We start from the raw sequence: 18,642 nt of genomic DNA on the forward strand, positions 1-18,642 counted from the left end.
AAACATGAGTTAAAGTGGTTTCAGATACTGCATCAGTCCCTTAGTGTACCTGCCAACTTTTTGTTATGCATCATGTTGCGAATGCATATACATATAGACCAGTGAGTGTGGTGTATGAACAGTTGAGTAATTTTTGTGCAGTTTTGTTTTCTGTTCTGTGTAGTTGCTATTTTTTTAAGTCATAATCAGAAAGTAGATGGCAGTGATCTATAGTAGTTGTTTGATAGGGTATTTGATAAGGTAAGAAACTTTGAGTGTATAATCACCTTTGTGTCCCTTCTCTGATGTATGGTGTGAAGAAATGCTAAGACTACAAGTTTGAGTATAATAGCCATTAAATTATTAATTGTAGTGTTGAAAGATCAAAGTTAAAGTGGTGTGTGGGATTTTCAGTCTTTTGACTTGTGGAAAGTCAGTATGTCGGAGAGGACGTTAGAGTGTTAGTGGTACTGAGTGTTGTGACGGCAGTGGGTTAATGCTTGGAGATTGATGATGTGGATATTGACTTAATTTCTGATTATCTTTGCAGATATTCTTCATGTTAGAAATGGCTGCATTTCAGTGGTGGGTGAAGTGATTGCACTGTGTGTATAGTTTGAGAAACACTTTGGCATAAAAGGTGCTATATACTGTACATGTAAAGTGTTATCTGACCATTTTGCCTCTCTATTTCATTCTTTTCCTTTTTGGAACACTTTTTTCTCTTTTTACCTCCAGTTTAGTTTGTATGGCTGTTTTCTCTAACCATTGAATTAGTTGGATGCAATTTTGGTTTATTCTGTACAATGTATGAGGAACAGTACTAGTTTCAGGATTGATGCTTTATATATTATTAAAATGAATAAATTTAAATTCATAAATTTAAAGGTTAAAATGAATAAATTAAAAGGTTAAAACAAACCTACTTACCTATTTGAACTGTGGGATATTACTTAGAGCACATTAATGAGTCTGCAGATAAGAAATTAATGTTCTGAGTCTCTTTGCAGAGCCTGGTCCATCGTCTCTTGGCAGTATGCTCATGCCAATCCAGGAAACAGAATGGGAGGAACTCATTCGTACTGGCCAGATGACCCCTTTTGGAACTAAGGTCCCCCAGAAGATAGAAAAGAAGCCACGCAGGTTAATGCTAAATGAAGCATCTGATTTTGAAAAGTATTTGGCAGATCAAGCTAAGCTGTCATCTGAAAGAAAGAGGTCAGGCCTTAAGAAGGGAGCAAAGAATAAAACACAGGCCAAGAACATTCAGTGTGCAACTCCCGCATTAGTCATAAAGGGAAAGAGGGGCAAAACTAGAACCCTCTCAAAAACAGACAAGCGCCTGAAAAAGCACATGAAGAAACTTCAGAATCATGCTCTTCAGATCCAATTTAAGATAGGAATTCCCAAGGAAAAGAGACTTCCTGAGGTCAAGGAGAAGCTGAGAGGTGAAGACGGGGATGACAGTGAAGAGTCAGAATATATGCCTGATGAGGAGCTTTTTAATACAGAAGAGGAGGACGAGGCAGCATTTTTTCATGCTGATGATAATTCTGATTATGAACTGAAGACTTTGCCAGGAGGAAGAAAACATTCAGGGAAGAGAAACCTTAAGGAAGAAGCTGAGGAGGATGAAGACTTCTTCCCAAGCTCTGAGGAAGAGGAAGAGAATACAGTAGGAAATCGTAGAGTAAAGAGATGCAGAGATGATGGAGATGAAGATTACTATAAACAAAGGCTAAGGTTAGTCCAAGAAGGCTTTGTTAGTAACTTTTATAGGTGATATCACACACACACACACAATGGCTGAAATATACTTTCAAGAATTCAGCTGAAGGGAGGAGGTTGTAAAATTAAACATAGACTGAGCCAATAAAAATATCCACATGCAGACTTCTAAAAGGCTGTTATGATATTGGGAATATTCTATAATTATAAGGACCTCAGTGTCTGATTTCCTGCTGTTAAAGAGCCTGCGTTGTGAAATAAACAATTTCTACTTCATTGTTTTTCAGTGTGGCCAAAAATCAATACATGAAAAATAAGGCAGTTTGGGGGATTGTGTGGTATTACTAAATAATAATTCTGTTTACTTCTGTAGCACTTCGTAAAGGATCTTGTATGCTTTACAGAGATGTGCAAGTATCATTCCTCCTATTGTACAGATAAGAATACTCAAGTACGAGGAGATTGTAACTTGCCCAGTGTCTTGCGCGCACAATCGCTGATAGACCAGAGAATAAAAGCTAGGAGTTCGGAGTCCTAGTCTTCTGCTATAACCCATTGATTCTGCTGCCCAAGAGGAATTAACTCTTAATTAGTGGTAGTTTTGTACAGTAATATTTTTATATAGTCTGAGTGTTTGGAGGCCTTTCAACAGGAAGTTCTGATGTAGGAGAGTTCCCATTCGCACTAAAAGTTAGTTTTAGACCAGACGTGAGCAAACTGTCCTGCCCGGCCCCTGAGCTCCCGGCCGGGGAGCCTAGTCCCCGGCCCCTCCTCCACTGCCCCCGCTCCCACGCAGCTGCGCTCTGGCCCATTGCTCCCGCTGGGCAGCGTGGGGAGCGCAGCTGGTTCTGGTCGCGTGTCACAGCTGTGAGCTCCTGCTGCTGGTAAGGGGGCGGTTGGATGGGGTAGAGGTTCTGAGGGGATGGTCGGGGATGTGGAACAGGGAGGGTTGGGAGTGGGAGTCCTGGTGGGACTGTCAGGGGGCGGGGATGTGGATAGGGGTCAGGAGGGCAGTCAGGACAGGGAGCGGGGGGCTTGAATAAGGGGGTGGAATCCTGGGGGGGGGGGAGTTAGGAGCGGGGGTCCTGGGAGGGGTTGTCAGGGGATGAGGAGCAGAGGGCGCTTGAATTCTGTTAAATCAGCACACGTTTGAGATAGGAAACTGGATTCTATTCTGGCTCATGTATAAACACCAGAATTGTTATGGAAATGCTGGTTGTGATTCTGTAGTAAGGTTGAGTTGAATTTTGCACATTAAGCACGATTCAACCATTTTGTTATGTCAGAAGAATAGGGTCTCTTTCCCAGACTTATAGCACTTGCTCTTTGAGTACAGAATTAATTTTCTGAGAATTTACAAGTAAATTGTTCAATTAGTTTGAGTTAAAATTAATTGATCCTTTAAGAAATGTAGCACCCTGTGTCAGATCACCCTTTTTTGGACCTGAATAATCTTAATCATAGAATTATAAAACTGGAAGGGACCTTGAGAGGTCATCTAGCCCAGTCCCCTGTGCTCAAGACTGGAGTAAATATTATCTAGACCAGTGTTTCCCAAACTTGCAACACTTGCATGTCCCTTTTGAGACATTTGTCTTACCGGCGTACCCCTTCTCTGATGAAGATAATTTTTGGGGGGAGGTCCCTCTCAGGCCACTGCCAGCCCCTTGCCACCCGGGGTCCCGACCGCTGGCCCCGCTCAGCCCGCTGCTGGCCTGGGTAAACGGCACCCCCAGCTGGCAGCAGGCTGAGCGGGACCGGTGGACGGGGTCTTGGATCCCGGATGCCGGCCCCGCGCAGCCTGCTGCCGGCCCTTGCCACTCGGGGTCCCAGCCGCCCGGTGCCGGCCTGGGTGAACGGGGACCCCTGGCTGGCAGCAGGCTGAGCGGGACCAGTGAATGGGACCCCTGTCCGGCAGCAGGCTGAGCGGGACCAGTGAATGGGACCCCCGGCCGGCAGCGGGCTGAGCTGCTCAGCTCGCCGCGGGTCTGGGGTTCTATCTGCCAGCCCTGCTTAGCCCACTGTGGGCCCCTTGCTACCTGGGGTCCCGGCCGCCAGCCTGGCTGAGCCCGCTACCAGCCCCTTGCCAGCCAGGGTGAAGCCCTTTCACGTACCACCAGGGGTATGCGTACCACACTTTGGGAAACACTGATCTAGACCATCCCTGACAGGTGATTGTCTAACTGCTCTTAAAAACCTCCAATGATGGAGATTCCAGAAACTCCCTAGGCAATTTATTTCAGTGCTTAACTACCCTGATAGGAAGTTTTTCCTAATGTCCAACCTAAACCTCACTTGCTGCAATTTAAGCCCATTACTTCTTTTCCTATCCTCGGAGGTTAACAAGAACCGTTTTTCTCCTTCCCTCTTGTAACAACCTTTTATTTACTTAAAAACTATTATCATGTCCTCCCTCAATTTTCTCTTCTCTAAACAAAACAAACCCAATTCTTTCAATCTTTCTTCATTGGTCATGTTTTCTAGCCCTTTAGTCATGTTTGTTGCTCTCCTCTGAACTTTCTCCAATTTGTCCACATCTTTCCTGAAATGTGGTGCCCAGAACTAGACACAATACTCCTGTTGAGGCTGTATCAACCCGTATCTCGTGTCTTGCTTACAATACTCCTGCTAATACATCCCAGAATGATGTTTGCTTTTATTGCAATAGTGTTACTCTGTTGAGTCAATTTAGCTTGTGATCTACTATGACCCCCAGATCCCTTCTGCAGTACTCCTTCCTAGGCAGTCATTTCCCATTTTGTATGTATGTGACTGATTGTTCGTTCCTAAGTGGAGTACTTTGCATTTGTCCTTACTGAATTTTATCCTATTTACTTTAGACCATTTCTCCAGTTTGTCCAGATCATTTTGAATTTTAATCCTGTCCTCCAAAGCACTTGCAACCCCTCTCAGTTTGGTATTGTCCACAAACTTTATAAGTGTACTCTCTATGCCATTATCTAAATCATTGGTGAAAATATTGAACAGAACTGTACCCAAGACCAATCCCTGCAGGACCCCACTTGATATGCCCTTCCAGCTTGACTGTGAACCACTGATAACTACTTTCAGAGAATGGTTTTCCAACCAGTTATGCGACCACCTTATAGTAGCTCCATCTAGGTTGTATTTCCATAGTTTGTTTATAAGAAGATCATGCAAGACAGGATCAAAAGCCTTACTAAAGTCAAGATATACCACATCTACTACTTCTCCATCCACAAGGCTGTCGAAGAAAGCTATTAGATTGGTTTGACACAATTTGTTCTTGACAAATACACATTGACTTACTTATCACCTTATTATCTTCTAGGTGTTTTCAAATCAATTGCTTAGTTATTTGCTCCATTATTTTTCTGAGTACTGAAGTTAAGCTGACTGGTCTATAATTCCCTGGGTTGTGCTTATTCTCATTTTTATGTATTGGCGCACTGTATTTGCCATTTTCCAGTCCTCTGCAATCTCTCCCATCTTCCACAACTTTTTGAAGATAATCGCTAATGGCTCAGATATCTCCTCAGTCAGCTCCTTGAGTAGTCTAGGATGTATTTAATCAGACCCTGGTGATTTGAAGACATCTAACTTGTCTATGTAATTTTTAATTTGTGTTTTCCCTGTTTTAGCCTCATATCCCACCTCATTTTCACTGGCATTCACTATGTTAGACGTCCAATTGCTACTAAAATTTTTGGTGAAAACTGAAACAAAAGTCATTTAGCACTACTGCCATTTCCACATTTTCTGTTATTGTTTCCCCCCCATCATCAAGTAACGGGCCTACTCTGTCTTTGGTCTTCCTCTTGCTTCTAACGTGTTTGTAGAACGTTTTCTTATCCTTTCTGTCTCTGTCTAGTTTAATCTTCTTGTTTGCCTTGGCCTTTCTAATTTTATCCCACATGCTTGTTTGTTTATATTTATCCTTTGTAATTTGACCTACTTTCCACTTTTTGTAGCACTCTCTCTTGAGTTTCAGATCATTGAAGATCTCCTGGTTAAGCCAGGGTGGTCTCTTGTTGTACATCTTATCTTTCCTATGTAGTGGGATAGTTTGCTTGTGCCCTTAAAAATGGCTCCTTGAAAAATTGCCAACTCTGATGAACTGTTTTTATCCTTACACTTGCTTCCCATGGGATCTTACCTACGAACTCCTTGAGTTTGCTAAAGCTGCCTTCTTGAAATCCTTTATCTTTATCGTGCTTTGTTCCCTTTTACCATTCCCTAGAATCAAGAACTCTTCCATTTCATGGTCACTTTCACCCAAGCCGCCTTCCACTTTCAAATTCTCAACCAGTTCCCCCCCTATTTGTCAAAATAAAATCTGTAACAGCCTCTCCTATAGTAGATTTCTCCACCTTCTGAAATAAAAAATTGTTTCCAATACATTCCAAGAACTTGTTGGATAATCTGTGCCCTACTGTGTTATATTCCCAACAGATGTCTGGGTAGTTGAAGTCCCCCATCACCACCAAGTCCTGTGCTTTGGCTGATTTTGTTAGTTGTTTAAAAAAAGCCTCATCCACTCTTTTTCCTGGTTAGATGGTCTGTAGTAGGTAATGGAATAAGACAAATGTTTCAACCTTCCAATATACTTTACTCATTGAAATCTTGTGTATAGGCTACTTTGAAGCCTTTTTTTTTAAGCTTAATGGTAATTTTTACCATTATTTTTCTTAATTGAAAGTTTCTTCTGCTACAGAGAATTCCACTATGAATTTCCCTCTTTGAGAATGATGGCCATTTCCCATTGTTCTCAAAGGAAGTGAGGCTAAAAATGCCCTTAGTAAAGATGTCCTCTTTAAATTGGCCACTATGAAGGACATAGGGCTGATAGTTGCTGAAAAGCAGTAGGAAAAAGCGCACCATGTAACCTTTAGTATTGGGTAGCCGGGTTCACCCTGTGCTCTAGCCTGCTGCAAACTACGCCACGGCTTGTTGTGCACTAACTCTGTATAGACATGCCCTTGCTCTCTCTAGAGAGGTGGGGGAGAAGCAGTTGTCAGGGACTGTATGTGAGGAACAGGATGACACAATCAGGCCTTGCAGCAGGGTTCTGAAGTAGTTGGGCCTTCTGGGGGATGGTAAGCATCAGGTGAGATAGACACCTATTTAGACTGTTTTATTGTTTTTAAATCCTTTTACTCTTCTGTTTTCTATGTTCCTACTGTTAAGATTAAACGTACTTTAAGAAAGTTGCTTGGTCACTCTGTTGTACACTGGTCACAGCTCCTGAAGGGAAAACTTGCAGGTGTTGAGTCCAGTTGGACTTGCTGAGAAATTGTAGTTAGTACACAGGAAGCTTTAACCTAAGACTCTAGGAGCAAGAGAATCATGAGATTCCAATCCAAGGAGGTAAAGGTTGAGGGCCTGTCATCTGAGGTGGTGCACTGAGAGAGATCAGAGGTGTCAGGAGTTCAGCTAGCCCTGTAACCTTGACAGCCACTGCCTCTATTCCAGGGGTAGGCAACCTATGGCACGTGTGTCAAAGGTGGCACGCAAGCTGATTTTCAGTGGCACTCACACTGCCCACGTCCTGGCCACTCGTCTGGGGTTCTCTGTATTTTAATTTAATTTTAAATGAAGCTTCTTAAACATTTAAAAAATCTTATTTACTTTACATGCAACAATAGTTTAGTTATATATTATAGACTTATAGAAAGACCTTTTAAAATGTTAAAATGTATTACTGGCACGCAGAACCTTAAATTAGAGTGAATAAATGAAGACTCGGCACACCACTTCTGAAAGGTTGCCGACCCCTGCTCTATTCATTCCTAATAGAAGTGAAGCCTAGCTGTCTTTAGGGAATATGTTGGTCCAAGATAGCTTAGGTGAAAATGATTATTAACTCAAGTTCCAATTGCAGAATCTTTATTGTTGGTGGGGATGCCTTGGCTAGAAAGAGCTTAGTTTTACTTTCAGATCCCAGATTGAGAGACCAGAGCTGGAATTGATAAGACAATAGGCATGGAATCAGATGATGTCACTTTTCAAAGTAAAACCACATGTTAGTTATGTAATTCTTCTGTATGGGGATTTCAATAGGGGATTAATCTGAGCGATGTCAATAGGGCCAAAGACTGGCTTTTTTGTAGGCTGTGCTAAAGTATTAATAAATGTATTAATCAGTAAAATTTTTACTACTTTATTGAATGAAGCTGTACTCTTCCATTAAAATAGGTCAATATTAAATCATTTTTAATTCAGTGTTTTCATCAAGAGTAATTTATTTTGATTGAAAGTTTTAATATGATTCACAGTTTAAATTCATTCAGATTTTTTAATAATGTTAAGATTGTGACAATTTATCCTTAGCAAAGTCATATCATAGACTACATTTCTTTAAGTTGCTAAAGTTACAATAAAAGCCTAAATGAATTTTAGAAATATCAATAACTGTAATTGCCACCAAAACATTCCATCTCTTAAAAATTTCATAGCTACAGTTATTGTGGCTGTTAAACTGCAGCTGTCCACATTGACATTTTTATGTTGATACCCCCAGGTAATCTTCATTATGGGAAATGCTACTAGAAAATAAAATACAGTGAATTAAGAAGCATATTAAGAATGCCTTGTAAATGAGAGAAAATAACAACATTTCTGTCTAGTTCCATGTCAGTTTTTAGTTTTGGATACAAATGACTGGATGAGATTTCAGTAAATTTCCCTCCTGAGAAAGGAGGGAAAAATCCTTTAAGAGTACTTAACAGAACAGTACTTTAGGGCTAGATGCTGAGTAAAGTGCTGTGTTTGTAAGGCAGAAAACAAGTCTTAAATGTAAAACTTTGTGAGGAGTGGGAGTTGAAGGGATTGTCCTGCATCAGAGTGAAAGTATTGTGGTGTTGAAGTCTGATAATTAGCGAGGTGTAGTACTGCTATGACTTTCTAGATCAAGAGACCATTTCCAAAATGGAAGTTTGTGTTCTTGCAATAAACAGATCAAGTATGTGATAGTTCTGGGATCTTTCTTTTCTTCATACGGTTACTTTGAGGAAGCAGGAGGCCTAATTCCGTGAAGCAAGATGTAATCAGTAGCGAGGAAGAGAGGAAATGTAGTTACAGAATTGAGCATGCATGCCTCTGTGACTTTAAGTGTATTATCTTGTGTAAAAGAAAAACTGGCTTAGTTCATATAATCATGTTCACTTCTAGTGGCTGTAATTGGAGACTAGAACAGCTTGCAACCTGCATCCACTCCAGTTTATTTTACAATAGCACCCAAAGCCCCCAGTCAGGGCTTGGGGCCTGTTGAGCAGACACATAGGAAAGTATTATCCCAACCTGAGGTGGTTAAAATCTAATTTTTTAAGACAAGACACAACAAGTAAGAATAACAAACAATAAGAGAGGATAAGGATAAGAGGCTGCTAATATCTATAACCTCCCAGTTCTGAATCAGCTCTAAGAGGTAGGTTGTTGTTTTTTTTTAAGTAAAGATATCAATGTGTTGCCGGCCCAAAGGGCCCGAGGAGAGCAACAGTGGAGGTTCGTTGCCTGGTGTGCATCGCACTAATTAACACACCAGGGTGGAGAAGCAAACCAAGTTTATTTGAGCCCAAATAAGGTGCAAGGGAGAAAAGCAATCTCAAATCCTGCACACCCGCACGCATGCGGGGTCCCAGTATTTATACCCCCCTTGTTTTTCATCTGTGCTTTTTCCACTGTGTGGGGGCTACTTTCTCATGCATATAACTTTAATTACAGCATCTGCTTTCCGCCTATCTTATCTAGTATTGGCTGCATCTAGTACCAACTGGCCTTGCAGCTGCTAGTAATCAGCACATAGTACAGGAGGTTACAAAAGTTTAGTAAGGCTAACAAAAGCGCTTCACATAGAGGTACTTTGGTTCACACAGGCCCAGAGCCATCCTCCCGAGTTACCTAGATTTATGCCTAGTGACACCAACAAATGTGTCATCATTGCCCACTGACCCTCATTCTAATAATTATTGGCTAAAGAATTTGTCAGTTTCTGCAGTAGAGTCCGATTGTTCTGGTGCTGAAGATCCCAGGTTGGATCCCTACTAACAGGGTGTCTTTATGTTGTTGAAGTTCATTTCACTTAAACAACAGCTCTCTTAAGGCAGAGATGCCTAAAGTTAGGCCTATGGAGTCCTAAAATGCTGCCTCCTTTTCCTTGGAACTGTAGGGTGAAGACAAAGTTGATTAATTTCAAGATTTAATTGCTCATGATTAGAAATTGCATGTTTTACTGATTTCCTCTATTTAAGTTCAGAAGATACAAATAAATATTGGTCCTGTGCATTTTTATTTGTAAAGTTTATATACATTTATATACAAAACTTGTTGGATCTGTCAGACTCTTTGCAAGTAAACATCTTTGGGTTTTCTTTTATCGTTCTCCTGAACAATCTGAAGCATCTTACAAAATGAAAAGATACCTCTCATCAACAGTCACTTTTAAAGTTTTTTTATTATGATGGGTTTCCCTTCAGAAATAAGTCCAGAGTGGTGTGGTGTTGTTTTTAATTGAATTTAACTATAACTTGGGGATCTTTGCTTTTCTTCATATATTGGATTTAAATTATCAAGCACTTATGTTGTGGAGTTTGTCACTATTACAGTATCTGTATCTGGGGAAATTCATAGAGTTCAGAGGTCATCTTTACAGAGATCTTTTGCTTCTACGGTGCTTCCTTGCCATCTTTGTCTCCATGGCAGCCACCAATGCTTTCTTTTCAGATGCTTCCAGGGGTGGATTTCCATTCCATATTGTGCAAATTAATTAGGTGGTGCATTTCCCATAGATTTCCAGAGGAGAGCATGGGAGATAGCTCTCTGCCCACAGAGTTCAGTCCCTATCAAGCGCACACAGGGTATGTCTACACAGGGATGAAAATTCCATGGTTGGCCCGGGTCAGCTGGCTCAGGTCCTGGCACTGAAAAATTGCTGTGTAGACTTTCAGGCTCAGGCTGGAGCCCGAGCTCTGGGATCCTGCGAGGGTGGTTGGTCCCAGAGCTTGGGCTCCAACCTGAACCCAAGCCATCTATATGGCAATGTTTAGCCCTGCAAGCCCAAGCCCTGTGAACCCAAGTCAGCTGACTTGGGCCAGTGGTGGCCATGCCTTGGGGCTTTTATCCCCATGTAGATGTGCCCATGGGCAGATCGTCAGGGTTGGAAAGGCACTTCCAGACCTGTGTTTGTCTGATAGTCCCCTGAGTTCATGGAAGTGCAAATGGCTATTGGCCCCAGAGAATTCAGTCAAAAATATCAAGACATGAAAACTGAATTGCTTTTTTCCCTGGCCAGGTCAGCATTTACATATTATCTCTCTCCTTCCCAGGGAGATTAATGATTCAAATGCTTCATAATTTCAGAGGTGTAAATTAAAAAAAGAAAATGCTGAAACATTACCTTTCCGTGAAGACCTTCTCTTAGACAGAGCATCCTGACTGCTCTTTAAAATGACAACACCAAGATGCAAATGAAGATGTATTCCGGTTCACTCTCTGAATACACCTTTCATTCCAAGCTCAAGTGCATAATTGTCTGCATCAGTCTTAATTTACTCTCTGAGGTTTGTGCTACTAACTGCGTGTATTTCATCTGCCAGGACATACCAATTAAATCCACTCATATAGACATAAAAAGTCAGATCAGAAAAGTAACACCAAATGTCTCAGTTTAGCAGATGAGAATAATCGGTAAGGGATTCTTAGCTGTCTAAAATAGAGAACATATTGTGCTACAGAATTGTAAACTATATTAAACACTCAGCTTGGTTCCTGAATATATTTTTTAAAATCATATTGTGCTCATTACTGTGCTTCTGTTATGGAATTTCTTTCTTGGGTATTGAAATAAATGGAATATGAGCTTACTATCTAAATTCACTCCTATATTAAGAATGATTTAACTGCATGATGCATTGTTTTTCCACTACTTTTGCAGACTGAGGCTACTCTTGGGTCAGTGATAATTAATAACATGAAAAATAAAGAGATTTCTCAATAAGGTTGCTGAGAATTTCAAGCAGCATGTTATTTTATACATTAACATCTGTATTTCTTTTATTGCTCAGTTATCCCAGTAAGGCCTAACCTGGGGTAGTAAGGAATTTTCCCACCCCATAAACTACATTGTACAATTGATTAGGTACAGTGAACTGTTTCTGGCTTGCATCAGATATTTGTCACTGCTGGGGAAAGGATACTGAACTGTATGGCCTGTCTGAGCTATTATGGCAAACCTTATGTTTCTATACTTTCATTACAGCTAAAACAAGTTGCTACAAAACTTCATTATTTACTTTTAAAGTATCATGGACTATTGTATCTCAAATGTTCCTCAATACAGTGCCTTAGCATTCTGTTCACAGGGTTTCTTAATACATATGGTAACCTAATACCAAGCTTTGGAAAATGTTGATAATATAGGAGACAGTTACAAATTGCAGCCATTTCATATAAACTTGGTACTAATGAAAGCTACAATTACCTGTGGAGGAGATGTAACACCCAATTATTTTAATACTAGTTTCTTGTAGTGTAACACTTGAATAAAATAACAGATACAAAGTTTGCAAAAGAGAAACGTTCCCAAAGAAAAATAAACTGCATAATGTACCAACTCAGACTGTGGACATAAAATTATTAGGTACCTAGAAAGTTAGCAGATTTAACCAATATAGTCCAGGCCTCTTTTACAAAATACATTTGTGTAATCTGAGACATCTGGCTTCCAAACATTCCATGGCCAAACATGACTCCTTGCAAAGTGCTGAGCACCTGCAGCTTTCAGTGACTACAATTGGATGTAGTATCCTTATGGCTGCTCCTTGATTACTTTCTCCAGTATGCATGAGAGGGTGCTATATTTCTTCCCCGAGGAGAATAAACTTTCATTACTTCTTAGTGATGATTCATATTGGAAGGATAAAATTAGAGATTGTGTCCTTCCTTATCCAAATTACTGCCCAGTTTGCCAACTACATGATAAATTGATTTAAAAGCCACTGAAATGCATTTCCCTTCTATTTGTGCCCCTGCAGTCAGTATTGAAGCAGTGTAAGATATTTAGTATGATTATGATAGTGTTTACTTCTTTGTTTGACTTGGTGATTTTTTTTTCTGGATAGACTAATCTAATCAACAAATTCAGACCCATGTCTCCCTTCCCACAGGTCCTTTCCAGTCCTATGTTTTATGATTTGTCAGCATTTATCAGATTTTACCATCGATTCACCATTAATTTGGGGGTATTTGCATAAACTGTGCATGGTAGCTCATCACTGTAGAAGGGAACAGAAAAATCCCAAATATATTCACTGTGTGTGAATATGAAATACAGCATTTCCTCAGCATTTTTGGACAGGGTGGGGGAAAGTACATGTGCTAGTGGCTGTAGAAAATACCTAAACGAGTCAGAGTGCATCTGTCATGTGTGCATGACTATTTAAAGGAGTGCAGGGAAAGAATGTTACTTATTTTTTTTAAGTAACTTCTTCTGTCTCTTGCTTTTTAAACTAATCAGGGGTGTAAACACTTTATTTCATGGAATGCAGCCAAATGAGAGAGTTTAGGAACTTGCTTATAAATATTTGTAACCCACTTAATTTTTGGTTAGAAAACTGTGTTAGTATGAAGACTTCAGCTATTCGTTTCCCCCCATATTCTCATTTTTTTGCATATACCTCTTCATTTCTTATTTAATGTCTGTCTCTTCTGCATAAGTTTTGTTCTTACAGGCTTATAGCCGCTATACAGTGGAGCCAAAGTGCTTTACTAATGGAGCTGGCCTCAGCCAAACTGACCAGCATCACAAGGCACTGGTCAGTTTCACAATCCAGCCATCTCCATGGTAATTAATTGATGCATAGGTGGCAGTAGTCATCCATGTTGTTGCTCTGCATAGTCGAAGTTACAGGTTTATTGCTGAGTTCCCTCGAAATAGGCTAAGTGAATTCTGGGAAGATAAGTTTTCTAGTTGGAAAACTACTACAGAGCAATGTCTTTGTCCCTTAATTCAGTCTGTTTAAAGTTCATTTGAGAGTATAGTGATTGTCTGGTTTAACCCACATAGTTGCTATTAGGGATCCTGAATGAACTCTTGCAGAAAAATGATGAGACAAAAACACCACATCACCTGTGGGTGAACACTTCTCACAAAGTGATCACTCTATAGCTGACTTCTCAGTCCTCATCCTCAAAGGAAACCTGCACAACACTTTCAAAAGACAAGCAATGGAGCTTAAATTCATAACTTTGCTAGACTAAAAATCATGGACTGAATAGAAACACCAGATTTATGGTTTATTAGAACAATCTATAACCCCTGACAACCTGTCCCCCTCCCCACCCAGCTTAGTTTTCCCCCCTTCTCCTTTCCTCCCTATGACTGGAGGGGTGTTAACACACCACTTCACCTTGATTGGTCCCTTGAACTATGTGTTAACTACTTATGCTAAACAATTTTTTCCACCTTGTATTTAACTGTGAGACTCTGACGCCAGGTCTACACTACAGACTTCTATGGGTATAACTACATCACTCGGGTGTGAAAAATCCCTACCCCTGAGCAACTGAGGGTATGGCTACACTGGCGATTTGCAGCGCTGGAAAGCCTCCACCAGTGCTGCAATTGGTAAGTGGCCACACCTGCAGGGCAATTCCAGCGCTGCAACTCCCTGGCTGCAGCGCTGGCCGTACACCTCACTCAGCATGGGGAATAAGGATTCCAGCGCTGGTGCTGCAGCGCTGGTCATCAAGTGTGGCCACACACCAGCGCTGTGATTGGCCTCCAGGGCATAAGGATGTATCCCAGAATGCTTTTATAAATTACTCTCTTTGTTTTGTTATGCAGCCTCTCTTTGTTTTGTTGTGAACGAGCTCAGTTCCGTTGCTGTTGCTGCTTATCTAAAAAACAAACAGAGCTCCTGTTTGCTGTGATCATCTGTACCTGGCTGTAAACAATCAAATGAGAGGCAGGCAGGGAGCGAATGAAACAGCGGGGAGTCGTGTTGGCTGCAGGCTGTTTGCAATTAAGAGTTAAGACTAAGGGGTCGGAAAAATGTTCTGATTTTTCAAGGCAGGAAGCTAAACACACAGTGTTGGCTCCAAAAATCCAATCTCTGTCTCCCCCCGCTCCCTGTCACACTAGACCCCACTCCAACCCCCTCTTTTGAAAAACACGTTGCGGCCACTTGAATGCTGGGATAGCTGCCCATAATGCATCACTCCCAACAGCGCTGCTAATGCTGCAAATGTGGCCACACACCAGCGCTGGTAGCTGTGAGTGTGGCCACACACCAGCGCTGCTCCTACACAGCTGGATGACCAGCGCTGCAAACTACCAGCGCTGCAAACCGTAAGTGTAGCCATACCCATAGTTAACCCAACCTAACCCTCATCAGTGTGGACAGTGCTATGTCAATGGGAGATTTTCTTCCGTTGGCACAGCGACCATCCTTGGGAGGTGGATTAATTTAGCCAACAGGAGAAGCTCTCCTGTTAAGGTAGTAGCGTCTTCACTAAAGTGCTACAGCGGCACAGCTGCACCACTGTACATGTAGACGAAACCCTACGTTTCCCAGACCTAAAAAAGAGCTCTGTGGAAGCTCGAAGGCTTGTGTCTCTCACCAACAGAAGTTGGTCCAATAAAAGATATTACCTCAACCACCTTGTCACACTTACGCTTGAGATACAATACACTTTGCATAATACTGTATAATAAGATATTTCAGAGAGAGATTAAGCATTATAGTGAAGAAAGGAAGGATGAATTTCAGAAAAAGTGTGCAAATATCCTTCAGATTATCAATATCTCTTTAATCCATCACCCTGTTGTGATGAAATTGAAAATAAATAAACCCTGTTATTCAATTATCTTGCAGTAATTTTTTTCTGCTATTACAGCTATCTAGTCAACAGAGGGAGCCTGAGCTAACTAAAAATTCACGTGTTAATATTCCCACTAGTAAACCTTAAGAGCTTAAATGTTAGTTGGGGGCAGAAATTGTTCTGCTGTAATGTTTATGCATCATAGAAAGCAGAGATGTAAAGATCTGTTGGGTCCCATCTTGTCCATCCCCTATTGTGCCATTGTAGAATTGTTCTAGAGAGTATATTCTCCAGTGCTTTCTCCAGTTTAGAGTTGAATGATTCAAGAGCTGAGAGATCCAGTGCTTCACTGGGAAGACTGTTCCACAGCATAATAGCTCTTGCCGTTAAGACGCTTTTCCTAGTATTCAGCCTAAACTTTCCTTCACTCATTTTCATCCTTTTGCTACTATTTACAACCTTTTGGACCATCCTAAACAATTCATCTCTCTGCTTGTTTTCTTACATTTCTCAAATACTTGTAGGCTACTATTATAACCTCCTTCTCCCCCGAAGTCATCATTTAGCTCTACATATTTGGTTATTTGAATCTATCTCTCTACCTCATAATAGTTTTTGTAGTGAGGTATATAATTTCCTGTGTGATATATACTTAAGATGGGCAGTAAAGTATTTGCATGTTTCAAAGGGAAAAACTGCAGATTCATTGGTGGGGAGGGGGGCAGAATTTCAGCAGGCACAGACTTTCCTGCTAGCCAGTTTTTCAAAAGGCTATAAGGAAATAGTCATCTCATTATCTGGTTCTTACAGTATGTGGTAACCTTTTATTAACTGAAATATTGATGACTGCTCTTGTGCCGTGCCTCCAGAGCAGCAGCATGATAGCACATTTTCCATCTGTCCCACAGCTGTACCACCTTATGTGAAAATTCTCTGAATGCACAAGCTTAGCACAGTTAGATCTGATAGCATTGGATGAGAGACTTCCCAGGACTGCTTAAAAGCTACATGAACTGGTGTTAGTTTTTCAGTACTCTTCCTACTTAGTCAATATTGAATCAGTTTCTCCCAGCCTGGAGATGGGGAACACTGTGCTATTGGAAGTGCATATTTTGAATAAGACAAAAACCCAAGATGCTAACTACCTTGGGTATTTAAGATCTTTTCTCACTTTTCATAAGAGAAGTGAGAACCCCAGTGACTTCTCCAAGTTCTGGCTTGGATAATTACACTGCCTACCTGAAATCTCTCTGTAATTTCAAATTACTATCCTCATTTCCTACCTGAAACAGTAAGTGTTGAACAGCAAAAGGGTGGATAGCATATAAGGTGACGTAGGCTTTTTCTGGGTAAAAGGAGCTATGTAAATAATATTTTGCGTAAAACTTTCAAAAGCACATAAGATTCATTTTTAAAAGTGATTTGGGCTCTGAAGTGCCTAAATCCTGTTGACTTTCACTGAGACTTAGGCTTCTAAATTGGTCAGGCTCTTCTGAAAATTTTCTCCTTTGACTCCATTCTTTCCATATATCTAAGTTTTTAGAAAAGTATAATTAAACACTTCAGTAACATTGAAGACAATAGTGAAATGCATGTACACATGGAGACAATTAAGATGTCCACATGCAACTTTTGGTATTTCCTAATTTTTGTGCGCTTAACCATGTAATCTTAACATTCTCTTAGATGGATTATTATTTAATTCTGTAAAGAGATTTCACGATATAGTTTGTGTGAATGACACTATACAAAAGCTGTTTTTTTTTTCTTTTGGGGGCAGAAACGCTAAAGACATTTTTCCGTTTTCTAATTTATCTTGGGTTTTCTACTTGCTGCGTAGATCAGTTTAATTTCATGTTGTATTTTGTAATCACGGTAATTGAATGGTGAATCTTAATGTCATTATAGGAGATGGCATAAACAACGATTGAAGGACAAAGAGGAACGTCGAATGGCAGAAGAAGATTCTGATGAAAGTGATGCTGAATTTGATGAGGGTTTCAGAGTACCAGGATTTCTCTTCAGAAAGCTTTTTAAGTAGGTATCATATACTTTTAAAATATTGTACAGACTATTTATGCAAATAAATAATTATTAGCTGTCATTTCCAAGTACCCTATCCTGTACTCCGATGAGTAATCGCTGTGGCGTCTATTAAAAATAGATGAATAATAAATGATTACATGAATATGAGAAATATCTATATATCAGCTAATCTAGTGGTAAAAGAAAGATTTAAGAACTGCTTTTCATTGTAAAGAACACTTTCTTTTCTTGGCAATGCTAATGTTTACCTGGGGTATGGAGTGGAAGGAAACTATTTTTTTTAACGTGAAGATTAGCATACAGTGGCTGCAGCTGCTTTTAGTTGTGGTGCATAAAAATTAGGAAAATGTGCACTTGTGTGATGGGAAGAGAGTTAAATACTTGGCAAAAACTGTGGGGAAGTCTCATCTTGAAAAAATTATTTTATAACCTATGTTAGTTTTATTTAAACTGCTATTTAAACTTAGACTAGACAAAATGCTCAGACATGTCGAGGTTGCAGTCCTGTAACCTATGTGGGGTGTAGACCTGCTGCAGGATTAATAGTACCCTCTGTATGTTAGAACATTTTGTCCAGTCCAGGGCTGTCCATCTTTCATTTCTGTGATACCATGATGCTGAATGTAAATTCTGAGAGACACTTACAAATCATTCAGCCTGGACTCTTCTGAATAAGCCAATTACAAAAGGCAATGCAAATAAGGTAGCTGATGTGTCAACCCATTACATAACTTCCCTCTGACTTTCATGTAATATTGACTTGAGTGCAGCTGTGGCTGTGGTGTTCTGCACAGTAGGAAGACCATCTCCTCTCTGGAAAGATTAACTTTAAATCTAGTAATTAGCTCTATAGATGGCTATGCTTTGTAATAGACATTGCATGGTATCCATTTAATCAGGAACAGTTAGCTTTATAACCTCAAAGAAATTACTACTTTTGTCCCACAGTTCCTCAGAATTAAAGAGCCAGCTCTGAAAGAGTAATTGAATAAATATCTGGGTGACAAGACCCTGATCAGCCAGTGTATCATCTCCAATTGTTTATACAAAGATAAAGCAGAAATCCTCCTAAAAACAGATCCAAGTGAG

The 18,642-nt window shown here is 40.3% G+C and overlaps 1 protein-coding gene across 2 annotated transcripts in view; it reads left to right on the top strand.

Annotated features, from left to right (window-relative positions):
- Positions 1-18,642, top strand: part of ERCC6 (ERCC excision repair 6, chromatin remodeling factor) — a 90,224-nt gene that overhangs the window by 14,563 nt on the left and 57,019 nt on the right. For both annotated transcript variants that reach the window (XM_039481226.1, XM_039481225.1), the window contains exons 4-5: positions 990-1,722; positions 17,416-17,544. In XM_039481226.1, coding sequence (XP_039337160.1) covers positions 990-1,722; positions 17,416-17,544 — 862 coding nt within the window. The remainder of the gene's footprint in view (positions 1-989; positions 1,723-17,415; positions 17,545-18,642) is intronic.

Source organism: Mauremys reevesii, linkage group 7 (assembly GCF_016161935.1).
Source record: "Mauremys reevesii isolate NIE-2019 linkage group 7, ASM1616193v1, whole genome shotgun sequence".
Lineage (NCBI taxonomy): Eukaryota > Metazoa > Chordata > Testudines > Geoemydidae > Mauremys > Mauremys reevesii.